This window comes from Vipera ursinii, assembly GCF_947247035.1.
Source record: "Vipera ursinii genome assembly, chromosome: 3".
In the NCBI taxonomy this organism is placed as follows: Eukaryota; Metazoa; Chordata; class Lepidosauria; order Squamata; family Viperidae; genus Vipera; species Vipera ursinii.
The window spans coordinates 54,827,514-54,840,619 of record NC_139516.1 but is presented as its reverse complement, the minus strand read 5'-3'; the positions used below and the strand labels follow the sequence as shown (position 1 = coordinate 54,840,619).

At 38.8% G+C, this 13,106-nt stretch overlaps 1 protein-coding gene across 7 annotated transcripts in view; it reads right to left on the bottom strand.

Moving 5' to 3' along the window:
- The window catches only part of KDM4A (lysine demethylase 4A), a 28,389-nt gene extending 16,118 nt beyond the window's left edge, over positions 1-12,271 (bottom strand). For 4 of the 7 annotated variants that reach the window (XR_014492303.1, XR_014492304.1, XR_014492305.1 and 1 more), the window contains exons 1-12: positions 12,175-12,271; positions 10,081-10,270; positions 8,833-9,008; positions 8,024-8,138; positions 7,529-7,722; positions 7,248-7,297; positions 5,942-6,045; positions 5,300-5,437; positions 4,203-4,450; positions 3,104-3,294; positions 1,736-2,130; positions 501-621 (exon numbers count right to left, since the gene is read on the bottom strand). Coding sequence is in view for 2 of the 7 variants with exons in the window: in XM_083361104.1 (XP_083217230.1) it covers positions 501-621; positions 1,736-2,130; positions 3,104-3,294; positions 4,203-4,450; positions 5,300-5,437; positions 5,942-6,045; positions 7,248-7,297; positions 7,529-7,722; positions 8,024-8,138; positions 8,833-9,008; positions 10,081-10,218 (1,870 nt within the window). In the remaining 5 variants the exon portion in view is untranslated. The other 3 variants (XR_014492306.1, XR_014492307.1, XM_083361105.1) reach the window with 3 other exon arrangements.
- Between the last annotated feature and the right edge of the window lie 835 nt (positions 12,272-13,106).

The window sequence follows — 13,106 nt, the reverse complement described above, 5'->3', positions numbered from 1 at the left end:
TTTTGGGTATATGTTGTACAAAACACAAGAGACTGCTTTAAAAATGTAAAGGATGAATTTAGACATCAAAAATGCTTATTTCTACAGGTTGTCCTTGACTTACAATTAGTCATTTAGTAATCTTTCAAAGCTACAATGGCTGCATCCCTGTGGTCACATGATAAAAATTCAAACAATGAATTTGGCAATTGGCATGTATTTATTATGGTTGCAGTATTCCAGGGTCATGCGATCACCTTTTGCAAACTTCTGACAAGTAAAGTCAATGGGGAAGCCAGATTCACTTAACAACCATGTGTTACTACCTTAACAACTGCAGTGATTTACTTAACAGCTATGGTAAGAAAGGTTCATAAAATGGAGGAAAAACTCACAACTGTCTTGCTTAGCAACAGAAATCTTCAGCTCAGTTGTAGTTGTAAATCAAGCACTAGCTGTAATTCAGCATCACTAACAGGCAAACACCTCTATTACAAAAAAGGAAGAAATTTAGAACTTACCATCATCACTAAGGCTATCTTTAACCAACAACGGGTGATGACGTGGGAGTTTGGTCAAGGGCTGGCGACGTCCTTTCGACTTCTTATGATCCTTTACAGATCTGATGTACTCCTTTGCCATCTGCAGATATCAGACAGGATCAGAGAGACAGCTTGGTCTAGTGGTTAAGGCAACAGGCTAGAAAGCAGGAGACCATCACTTCAAGCCCCATCTTCACCATGAAAGACAGCTAGATGACTTTGGGCTAGTCAATCTCTCTCAGCCCAACCCACCTCACAGGGTTGTTGTTGGGTGGTAAACAGGAAAAGGATGGTATGCTAGATATGTCCCCACCTTGAGTTATTTGTAAAAATAATAAAAGTGAGATACAAATATATAAATAATATCAGTATCCACAACCTTATAGCAGTATAGTAGTAAGCATTAGTAGCAGATTTTGCAAGAACTGAAATCTGTAACAAGTAGGAGGAATAGCAGAAAGGTACATTGTTTTTCAACAAAGTATCTACTGGATGTATTCAAAAACTGAAACATTACTTGTACTTTCTGCACTGTTTAAGCTCCAAAGTATGCAAGACATGTATCATGGATAAAACAGTGTATTTCAGAATGCAGAAGTACATCGACTATAGATGTATTTGATATCTAATGTGGCAAATACAGTCCGAGAGATATTCTTTGTAAACTGCACATCAGCTGATAATGTCAGAAAATGAAAATTAAATAGAAGTTAAGATTAAAGGTAAAGGCAAAGGTTCCCCCGCACATGCGTGCTAGTCGTTTCCAATTCTAGGGGCCGGTGCTCATCTCCGTTTCAAAGCCGAAGAGCCAGCGCTTGTTTGAGGACGTCTCTGTGGTCATGTGGCCGGCATGACTAGTCGCCAAAGGCACACAGAACACTGTTACTTTCCCACCGGAGTGGTCCCTATTTTTCTACTTGCATTTTTACATGCTTTCGAACTGCTAGGTTGGCAGAAGCTGGGACGAGTAACAGGCGCTCACTCTGCTACGCGGCACTCGGGATTTGACCCGCCAAACTGCCGACCTTCTGATCAACAAGTTCAGCGTCCTAACCCACTGAGCCACTGCGTCCCTTAAGTTAAGGTTAGCAATTATAATATTCTACGATAAGTGTGTATTAAAAACTCATCCTATATATCGCTTTACCATTAAAATGTGTCTGAAGCATGCTATACAAGACAGATTGTAGGTATACCCTCTGATGGAATCTTACTTTTGCAAGCTCTTGTTCATCCACACGAGCTGTGGAGCTGGTTTTCTTCCGGGAAGGCTGTTCTATCTCCATGACATTCACCTCTTCCTTAGCATATCTATGAACCGTGTGCACTTCACTCTGCTCAACCAACTGCCTGGAAAGATCAGGAGGTTCAGAATCTGAAGAGCCAGAACAAAAAGAAGAGCTAGACTGAAGGCTGGATACCGGGCTTGGTTTCATAGCAGATTGGGTCAAAACTGAAGACACAGAATGTGAAATGGAAAGATCTAAAACAGCTGCTTCTGGTTCCTCTTCCTCCTCTTCCTCCTCTTCCTCCTCCTCCTCCTCATCATCATCATCTAGTTTAACATTTTTCAGTTCTTCAAATTTTACTTCAGAGGAATCTGCATATTCTGCATCAAAAACAATATTTGAAATGTTATTTAGTAACTGCCACCAAATAAAAATGCTCTAATTTAATAAAGCCTAAAAATTAATCTGAAATTAGGGCTTCCAGATGTGAACTATTAAATGGCCCTGTCTAACTAGAAGTTTAATATATATATTTTTAGAAAAATACTCCTATAATTTGAATTTCCTCTAGAACTTCATTAACACGTAACACAATATCATACCTTTAATTTCTCACTAATCAGGCACTTAATCAATTTTTAGATTTTTTTATCAATTTATCTGTCCCAATTCTGCTCTTTGGTGCTGTATTCTTTTTCTGAGACATATTTCCGAATCTTTTCAAGTTTAACAAAACAATACAAATTAAACATATTCTAATGATTTCATATTTTATGTCATAATTGAAAGTCTTGTGAACAATATTTGGATAAATGTGTCCCATCCTGGAGGCTACTCCTCAATTTTTGAATTTCTTCTATGTTTTAACTGACATGATTCTATTAGTTCCTTATTTTATGTTGCTCGTTAAAAGAACGTAACTTTAAAAAATTCATCGGAGATCTCTGCAGATCGCCCGTTTCTTCAACATATCCTTCCTTCCTATTCTTAATGAGGCATTACCATCAGTCTTCAACTTGATGTTTTGCTCTTAATGTTTTTATGTCTGCTGAAAGCAGAGGTTGAGTTTGTGCATCACACTAAACCTCATTTAGATTGGTTATATTCAGACAATAAATTAGGCCAAAACTAAACAAATTTCATTACAGCTAGGCCAGGGATAGGCAACCTTGGCTCTTTTATGACTCATGGACTTCAACTCCCAGAATTCCTGAGCCAGCATAGCTGGCTCAGGAATTCTGGGAGTTGAAGTCCATGAGTCATAAAAGAGCCAAGGTTACCTACCCCTGGGCTAGGCCATAGTAAAGTTCCAATGAGATTGGCCACCATGAACAGTAGCATCCAATAAGTTACCTGGAGGTGCAAGCCCTTCATCCCCTTGCTGTACAGGCTCTCTAGCAGGTCCAACTGGAGGGGCTGCTTCCTCCATCTCAAACTGCACTGGGAGCATTTCCTCCTTGGGAAAGGACTCGCTTTGGCTCACCTCATGAGGGACTTCTAAGCAGACTCGGTGCCGCTTGCTTCCAATGCGATGCTTCGGGACACTGCAAGAAGAAATAAACATGTCATCTTTTAAATCAAGCATGTCCAAACCGCAGCCTAGGGCTGCATGCAACCCTAGACAGCTGGTAATCCAGCCCTACAAGATTGTAAACTTCAAGCACTATTATATGATTTATTTACACATTTATATACATTAATCCTATTATATATTTTATGTGCGTCTGAAGATAATTCCTCTTAATTCAACTTGCACCCCAGGCAAGTTGCCCGTGTTTTATACGGAACTCAACACAACTTTAATATCAGATTGCTCTCTCTGAAAAAAATCAGTTGATTTTGTAACTTTTCTGAAGTACCTGAGAAAGCACAGCTCTACAAAGAGATACATTTACCACTAGGAAGAAAAAAATATAAAATTCTTAGGAAAAAAATTTCACGTTAGTTTGTCAAAAGATGACAGAACACGCAAGCTTTCAATTCACATTAATACTTGAAACTGGTTTCTTCTCAGTTGTAAGAAATCCCATTTAACCCAAGGATTCAAATAAGACACACTTACTATGAGATAACGGATATTTCATATTCAAAATATCTGTCATTAATATAAATTTACAACTGGTCAGAAGACAGTTACAAGAGAATCTAGGAAGATATTTTATTTAACTTAAGGCAACTCCTTTGAAATGCTTTCTCCAATTCTTTGGTCAACAGTCTGGTTCCAACCATTAATTTCTGGTCATATTTCACAGCCTACAGAGAACTGAAAATCACATACCCATTTTCTAAAACTTACTGAATTTGGTTATTAAACAATGCAAGGAGAAAGGGAGAAGAAACAAGTCCCAATGTTATTGGTATCCACTTAACATGAAAAAATAGAAGCTCCACAGATGCAACTGATTAGTAACACTAGCTAAGTCATGATGTATGGGGGAAAAGGCAAGCATACATTTTTTTCTCCATATCTTCATCTGCTTTGCATTCATCCTCTGTTTCAGTTTCTTCAGGGCACTGCTTCTCATTCTTAACTTTCTGAAGGAATTCGCCCTTAAAGAACTCAGTTGCTTCTGGTGTGGGAAGAGTATGATCAATGACTGTCACATCTTTCCCAGCTTTCCAGAGCTTGTAACGATCAGGCTGATATTTCCTCACAAAGACATCCATGGAGATTTTGACCATGTCCTTTCGGCATGAGCACTGCATGGAATAACAAAACAGCTGAGGCCATTTATGTTTTCGTTTCAATTCAGTATTAACTTCACTCTGCAACTATGCTTCCTTATAAGAGAATTATACCATTTCCTAGTAAGAATGAATGGTGACCTCAAAGATTGGAGGCTAAAAGTAATTACCTGGAAAAAGGGAGAGGAGAACAAAATAACAGGTATTTAATATTTATCTGATATCACCATATATATCTGTTGTGAGCTTTCTTTCTGACAAAGCATTTGTTGCTGTACTGAGTACTTTGAAATATTAATAAATAAATAAAACACTGCACAGAATGGCCTCTAGAAAGCTGAGGCTGCAGCTATATATCTGAAACAGACATGAACCTGATGAGTTAACAGAACAAACATTAATCATTAAAAATAGGATATAGGAAAGCTAACATATCTGAAAAATATGAGAATTAAACAAGTATTATCTTATTTCCATTTCAAAAGCTTTATTGTTTATATATCTAATGAAAAAAGTATCTTGAGAACTGTGCAAACAGGCATATCTTATCCTTAACTAAATATTTATACCTGGCACTGTGACATTTATATCAAAAACAGTAGTCCTATGTAACTAATCAGAGTGTTCTACATTTGTCCATCTGAAATCTTTCCTTCTTAAACTGTCTTAAAGGCTTTATTTGTATGAATTAATACGTTTTTATGGATGTCCAAAGTTAAAACGGTCAGACCTACTTCATAGTGCATGTTTAGCAGCAAAAAAATGTTAATAGGATGCATTCCATCAACCACAAAATATTAAATTGATAAATGTTAATCTGTAATTCTGTTTGATAAACATTTAGGAATAAGTAACAATTCTTACCAAAACAGACTGCTTTCCATACTCAATCCAACGAAGTGTGGCAAAATTAGTAGATTCAGCACAATTGAAGCCATGATTAAAACCAGCATGATATCCATAAGGAAAAGTTATCATGAATTCACCTGCTTCCTGAGTCACCTGAAAGAGAAGCAATCAGTATAGATTTCTATAGTTTATATAATCTCTAAAATTCATTTGATAATTTTATAATTTTCAGTACTACCAAGCTGGAAAGAGCCCATATTTCTAGCTTTTCTAAGAATTATTTAATGAAAATATATCCTAGCAAAGTAAAAAGTTGTATCCTTGGAATTTATGGATTAATATAAATTATGTGAAAAAGTATACACAGGAAATATTCTCAGTGTGAAGAAGAAATGACACGATTCCTGTGTGTTTTTAAATTCTATTTCTCTCTGGCTTTTTCAGAGTGCTCCCCACACTCAAGATCCTTTTTCTAGATATGTTTTGATCACCTGTAAAAATAGGAGGGATCTCCTGATTACCTCCCTACTGTGTGCAACTATTGCAAAGAAATTATAAGATGTTTTCTCATCTGGCCTTTTTATTTCCAGTTCCTATAATCTTATAAGACTCTCTGCCTTCAAAGATTTCTGTAAAATGCCATCAGTTTTTTCTTACTTTGTCAAATGGGATGCCATATTTCTTCAATATTGATGGTGAGATCAAGGTCATTTTGTGACGGAGAAAAGCTTCACAACTCTGAGCACTTCCAGGAAAGAATCCTATTTAAGAAACAGATATTCTGTTGAAAAGTTTTGTTGAAAAGGACTGCTCATACAACATTCATTGGATGCAGGATTGAATAATTTGGTATGGCTCTTTCCAAGGATGACAATGTATGAAAGGCAAAGTAACCACAAAACCTAGAGGCAAGTTTCAGACAAAAGTTGCAAATGGAGAAAAGAGAGGTACACTTTTCTTATCCCCTCTTGACACATAATGAAGCATCAGAGGCATTTATTTTTTTTAGAAAGCCTTCATTAGTTTTTTTCACATGTAGAGAGAACTTTAGGAAAGTTACTTTCTGAAATTCAGTATTATATTTGTGGGACTTTTATAAATAAAATGAAATGTTCCAGTATCTCAGGGGTTGCCACAAAGAAAAGGGGGTCAAGTTATTCTCCAAAGCACCTGAGGGCAGGACAAGAAGCAATGGATGGAAACTAGTCAAGGAGAGAAACAACCTAGAACTAAGGAGAAATTTCCTGACAGTTAGAACAATTAACCAGTGGAACAACCTGCCTCCAGAAGCGGTGAATGCTCCAACACTGGAAGTTTTTAAGAAGAGACTGGACAGCCATTTGCCTGAAATGGTATAGGGTTTCCTGCCTGAGCAGGGGGTTGGACTAGATGACCTCCAAGGTCCCTTCCAACATTATTATTGTTGTTGTACAAGATTTCCATAATTTTTCTAAATTATTGCTATTATATTACACATAGTCCTTGATTTATGACCACAATTGGGACCAGAATTTCAATTGCTACACAAGACAACTGTTAAGTGAGTCATGCCCAATTTTATGACTTTTGGGGCATGGTTGTTAAGTGAATCACACATTTATTAAAAGAATCTGGCTTCTCCCATTGACTTTGCTTGTCAAAAGACCCCTGGAAAAATGGCAAAGGGCAATCATATGTCCCTGGGATACTGCAACTTTGTAAACATATTCTGATGCCAAGTGTCCAAATTTTGATAAGACCACGGGGATGCCGTAACAATTATAAGAGCGAGAACTGGTCTTAAATCTCTGTTTTCAGTGTCTTTGTAACTTGAGTCACTAAATGAATGGTTATAAATCAAAGAGTATCTGTAGTAAAGTCAGATTAGGATTACAATTAAGTTAAAAATTTAAAAAAACAAACAGCTGTCATTATTCTTTAGAGGCAATCAACTACACAAACTCATTTAGAGAGGGATGTTTACCTTTAGCAAGACGTTCCAACCGCTTCCCATGCTCTGGAGGAATAGAGTACCTATGGTGGCACGTAAACAAATTACAAATACATTCACACACAAAAAAGATGTTTTAGGCTTATATTATATAACAACGCTGATATGTAAGCAAATTTAATCATTTCCCATCTTCAGCATTATTCCTACACTTGAGAAAATGTTAAATATGACTCTCAATTAAAAATGTATGCACATCTTGATACATACATACACACGCGTACAAACACACACACTGACACAGGATATCTCACCAGGACTTGGGTTCTCCAAAATGCAGATAATTTATACTGTACAGGTCCATGTCCTCCGTGTGCCAGGCAAAGGACGTTTTCCACATCCCAAAGTAGAGATAAGGCGTATTCACTCCCTCAATGGTAATACCACTTTCATTTTCTACTATATCCAGAATTGTATTCAGATGACCAATATTCCACTCATCTACATGCTAAAAAGATTAAAAACAGTTTTTTTTAAAAAAGCAGTAAGCTAATAACATATATTCCAATATCTGTATAAAAAATTCACTCTGAGGGTGCTCAATTTTATGAATATTGTAGATTAATTTTGCCGCATATATTCTATCCATGTACACATTACACATACCTATTTCAATTTTCAGGGGTCAACCTAGGAAATTCAATAACATTAATGCTGAAAACGTAGATGAATTTTGAATCCATGCGAAAAACAAGTTAACACCAGCTAACAGATACAGAAGCTGTTATGTCTCATTACTCCTCTTTTACCTTGTCATAGAGTGTGCCATTAACATCTGCCCCATAGATGGGAGCATTGAAAGTGAGATTCTTCCAGTACTTGCGTTCAAGATCTTCAAAATCTGTATACCGAGGAGTACAGTACCTAAGGGAGCACAGGTTGACTGTCTTAATATAACTTGTCCATTCACTTTCTTTATTCACTGACAAATGTCATGAGTTATCACCAATTTTAAATAACATATAACTGTAGACAAGCATCCTGGAAATCAGAATTTAAGAAGATAGTCATGTACAAACATCCTAGATGAAAGAGCCAGAGTCAACTACTCGATCATTTAAATTTTGTAATACAATTAAGATTTCAACTGAATCATACTCAAAGGCTGAAACTGTTTACATAAAAAGATGCTGTAACTTCTACCAATATTATTTCATTCTCTTGGTTTTAGTTAAGGCGGACAGCAGAAATAGGTGTTACGTCAGCCGTATCTTACAGTATCTGACAGAAATGTGTTTAAGAAACAAGGTTTTGATCTAGAAACTATCACACAAATATGCAGTTTTTCAGAGATGACCCATTCAAATATTTGCTATTGAAATAGTGCAGTCCATTCATAAGAATTTTTTTTGGAGCTGTAAGACTAAGATACAGAAGCAAATATTCTCAAGAAATTATATTCCAATTTGAAATACACTTATGCCAGATACTGGCAGGGACTTTGTTAAATTAAGATGCTTTTAGATTTGAACCATTACAAACTTATATTACCTATATAAATACATACATATAAATATATATATTTGGAGTTTTTCAAGTTTAGATCATCTTTTCTTACTTGTCGCTATTTGCTATCCTCCTGAATTCTCGGACTGACATAGCTTTCTTCTGGATGTTATACTGAGTGAAGAGGCCTGACTGGCCAGTAACCACTTGCTGAATGGGAGCAGGGATGACCACATCATCAATATCATCGTACCATGTGCGTGGCTTCCATTCCTTAGGAGGAACAATCTAGAAAATGTAATTTTTATATGAGTAATTAACTGGAAAACTACAAGAATAGAACATTCAAAGGTAATATAATAATACTTCAAATAGACTGACTCTTCAGTGTAGGTATTTTCTTATATCTTTGAAACCAGAAAGCACCCAAGGCAGGCTTTGCTTACTGGCTACACATACACATGCTTATTGAAAAACATGCAGCTGCTTTATTGATTCAACAGAGGTGCCTTGCATATGCTACTTCATGTTGTGAAGCCCAACTTTCAACAGTTTGGCACAGACCTAAGGAACAATATTATTGCAGTGTTCTTTTTAGAATTCTGCATATCCAAAGTAATAAATCAGTTTGTTTAGAAATTAATCATCATGATGGCGCATACCACAGAAATAAAAGTTGTAAAATAGTTATATGGGTCTCCGAGAAACATTTAGGTTTCATTTCAAATCCTACGTCAAACCTTCAAATGATTCTGTCTGCAGCCATCTTTACTTCGTTTTCGGTTGCCACAGCCGTGGAGAAGGGAGATGTGTTCTTTTAGTTTAGCCATAATAAATACTTTCCTGTGGGAACCAAAGTCAAGCTGCCTAAGTTTTGGCAGGCTGGAGATACCGTTAGAAAGCCCACCAAAGTAGTTAATTGGGATAGGGAGTTCAACTTTTACACTGTAACCTTGGGGGGGGGGGGGACTTTCAGTCTTGGGTTCACTTTTGTCCATGCCAATACTATGTAGCCATTAAAAGTATTCTTTGATGAAGCAATTGCCTCAAGAGTTCTTATTTCTACTGGTCTCATCTATCGGAACCATGACATCCTATGTCAAATAATTAGTTAAAATAATGTGCAACAAAAGAAAAATCTAGAACTTCAACATTTTCATTAAATGTTTGATTTCCCCCCAGCAAAAATGAGTACTATTTCCTCATCAATGGGATCTAATAAAATCTCGCCATGAAACAGCTTGCTCATTTGTATGCTGAGATTACCCATCAAATATGTTATATATTTCTGAATCAAATTTAATTATACTAAATATAAGTTGCAGCATTATCATCATTGTTCCCAGCCCTTCTTACTTACCTTTGCCAGTCCAGCTCTATGGGCTCCTTGAGACTCTATGTAGGCAATATAACGGCTGAAATTTTTAAATTCTTCCACAGTTGGATGGAATGTCATTATTCTGGCACCTGGATTTAGGTTCTCCAATTCGGACCCCATGTTTTTCCCCCACAATCTTTCTTCTCATATGTGAACCAGGAGAACCAGTGCACTAATACAAACAATTATAACAATTACAAATTAATAGGTATTATCCAGTTATTGAGCATACCATAAAGATTGAGGAATAGCATCAAAATATGTTCACTGCTGTCCTAATTAAAACTATATCAAACCCAACCCTTCTCAATTTTTATTGTGACTATTTTACACCTTTATACTCCTAAATATCAATTTCACATTCAGATTTACAAAAGAAGCCAGGTAAAGTACATGTACCAATTTTATTATTTGATAAAAATGCCTCAACCTTAAATAACAGAAATAATTTGAAACTAGTTACAGAACAAGCACTCTCAATAGCTGTTGACAAATCAAAACCTGCCAATGTGAACTTCTCTTGATAAAAAGTTCTGTCTTAGATTGTGATATCACTTTCCCTCTTCCTGGAGGCTCGCTTCATATTAAAGAGGGCAGCACCCTTTGGATCTTGTTTTCCACAGAAAAAAGCAAGTTCCTACTCTGACATCTGTTTAAACACAATAAATACCCCAGATAACTATCCTGTTATAAATGTCTAAACCTGGCACTGAATCTTCTCCCACAGCCAACTAAGGCAACAGGTATTTGTGTCTGAAAAAAACTGCTTCTCCAAAATGTCTATATCCTTGCCTTGCTTACTAGGCCCTCAAGAGAGATGGAGAAAAGAAAGGTGACAGATAAAACTAAAATTAACGTAGGTGTGTTTATTGAAATAGAGGAGCTAAGGGGGAATGAAACTTATAGTTACTTTTTAAATATTGAAACTCTTTTCAAAGCTTTTTTTTTGAACAACACTGGAAGGAAGAAAAAGTTTATCGGGTTTCCCCAAAATTCTTTCTTAATTTGTTCTTCCTATATATATTTTTTTACTTTCAATTTATCCACGTCTACATATCTCAAGTCATCTGCCTAATGTTAACACCAGTTGTATTTGTTTACCTAGTGCTCTAAAAGCCCCGAACATTTAGAGCAGGGGTCTTCAAACTTGGCCCTTTTGTGACTTGTGGACTTCAACTCCCAGAATTCCTCAGCCAGGCACGCTGCCTGAGGAATTCTGGGAGTTGAAGTCCACAAGTCATAAAAGGGCCACGTTTGAAGACCCCCCTGATTTAGAGGCTTTTCCAAAGTCTTCATTTTATTTCCCTACCCTCATTCCTTTCTTTCCTTTGTCGTTGTTTTCTTGGCAACGCGCTGATGCAGGATCGGGGGAGGGGGAGGGGAAAAAAAGCGTTATCTAAGAACGGCCTTTGCGCTAAACGGAAAGGAGAGAGAGGAGCTCGTTTCGTCTCAGAATTTCGAAACGGTTCCTCGACGTTCTTCCGCCTATTGCGATCCTAGCCCTTCCTCCTAGAGACGGATTGCCCGGAGTGAGCTCCAAGGGGCAACAGCTGGTTCTGGGCATCTCTTGCTCCCTCCCCTGGGGCTGTGTTGTGCGGGGAAGAGGCAACGGAGGAAGCGCCCCAGATAGATAGCCCAGAAGGCCCGGCGTTGACATAGCCACTTTCGAGCCTTTAAGGCAGGGGGTCTTCAAACTTGGCCCTTTTATGACTTGTGGACTTCAACTCCCAGAATTCCTCAGCCAGCTTTGCTGGCTGAGGAATTCTGGGAGTTGAAGTCCACAAGTCATAAAAGGGCCAAGTTTGAAGACCCCCTGCTTTAACGTTTCGCAGGATGGAAGGACGCTGAAAGAGGGAGAGCATCCACCGTCCACCTCGGGTTTCCATCCCTTCCCCGGTTTCGAGGAAGTCCACCCTCCCTTCGCTTTTCGGTTCTCCACAGCGCCCTCCAGGTCGACCGAGGAACCCCGCCCGGACGAGGCTCTCCTTCCTCCCCGTTTATAACTCTCCCAGTCCTCTCCAAGGCTAACTCTTCCCCGTGGTCCCCCCCCCCCCCTTCGACCGCATTTTCACTCACCGAAGGCCTCGCGGGAGCCGCCTCCACTTTCTGACAGGGCCCGAAATAAGAGTTCTCTATCAGCCTGGGGCCAATGCTGTCTGGGGGTCCCGCCCCCCTCACGTCACGTCACATCCTTGACGTTTTCTGCCGCGACCCAATCCCCAAGCGTTTCCGCATCCGTTGTATCGTCTCATGGGTTGCGCGAAGTGCCCATCCCGCCCCTTTGGTGCGTCGCGTAAGCGTCGCGACGGCAGAGCGATTCAGGACTCCCCGCTGCGAAAGTAGTTCCGTCGCGGATTTACGGCCGGAGCGCGACGCGGTTACGCCGGCTATGCGTTTAAATAAAAGATGTAGACAGATCCCTCCGCTGGGGGGGGGGGTGTCGCTTCGTCTTCTTTTTATCTCGGCCTCTTAACCCCGTTTATGCTAATGCGTCGTTCCCTTTCCCAAGTTTCGCGTAATTGTTGCTCAGACCCGGTCATTAAGAAGTGCCTTGAATGGGCCAACCAATCAGTGAGAAAGGAGCTGTGTTGCTAGGCGGATATTATTTTGATGAGAGTTAGAAGGGGCGGTAGAAAAAGCGAGCGAGGAGAAGATGCTGATGCTGATGAAGCTATTATCTAACCCAGGGGTAGGCAACCTCGGCTCTTTTATGACTCATGGACTTCAACTCCCAGAATTCCTGAGCCAGCACAGCTGGCTCAGGAATTCTGGGAGTTGAAGTCCATGAGTCATAAAAGAGCCGAGGTTGCCTACCCCTGATCTAACCGTTGTGAATGCATTGCCAGTATCGCGTAGGATTGGTGGAGAACGGTTACGTTTGTTACTGTTTCCCTCCCACCCCGTCCCCCTCTCAGCTTTTATTTTGAATGCTAAACAAATGTGACACTGGATTCCTTCTCTCCTGCAGCGGAAAATGGCTGATAAGCTCCCTATAACTATTGAGTTGA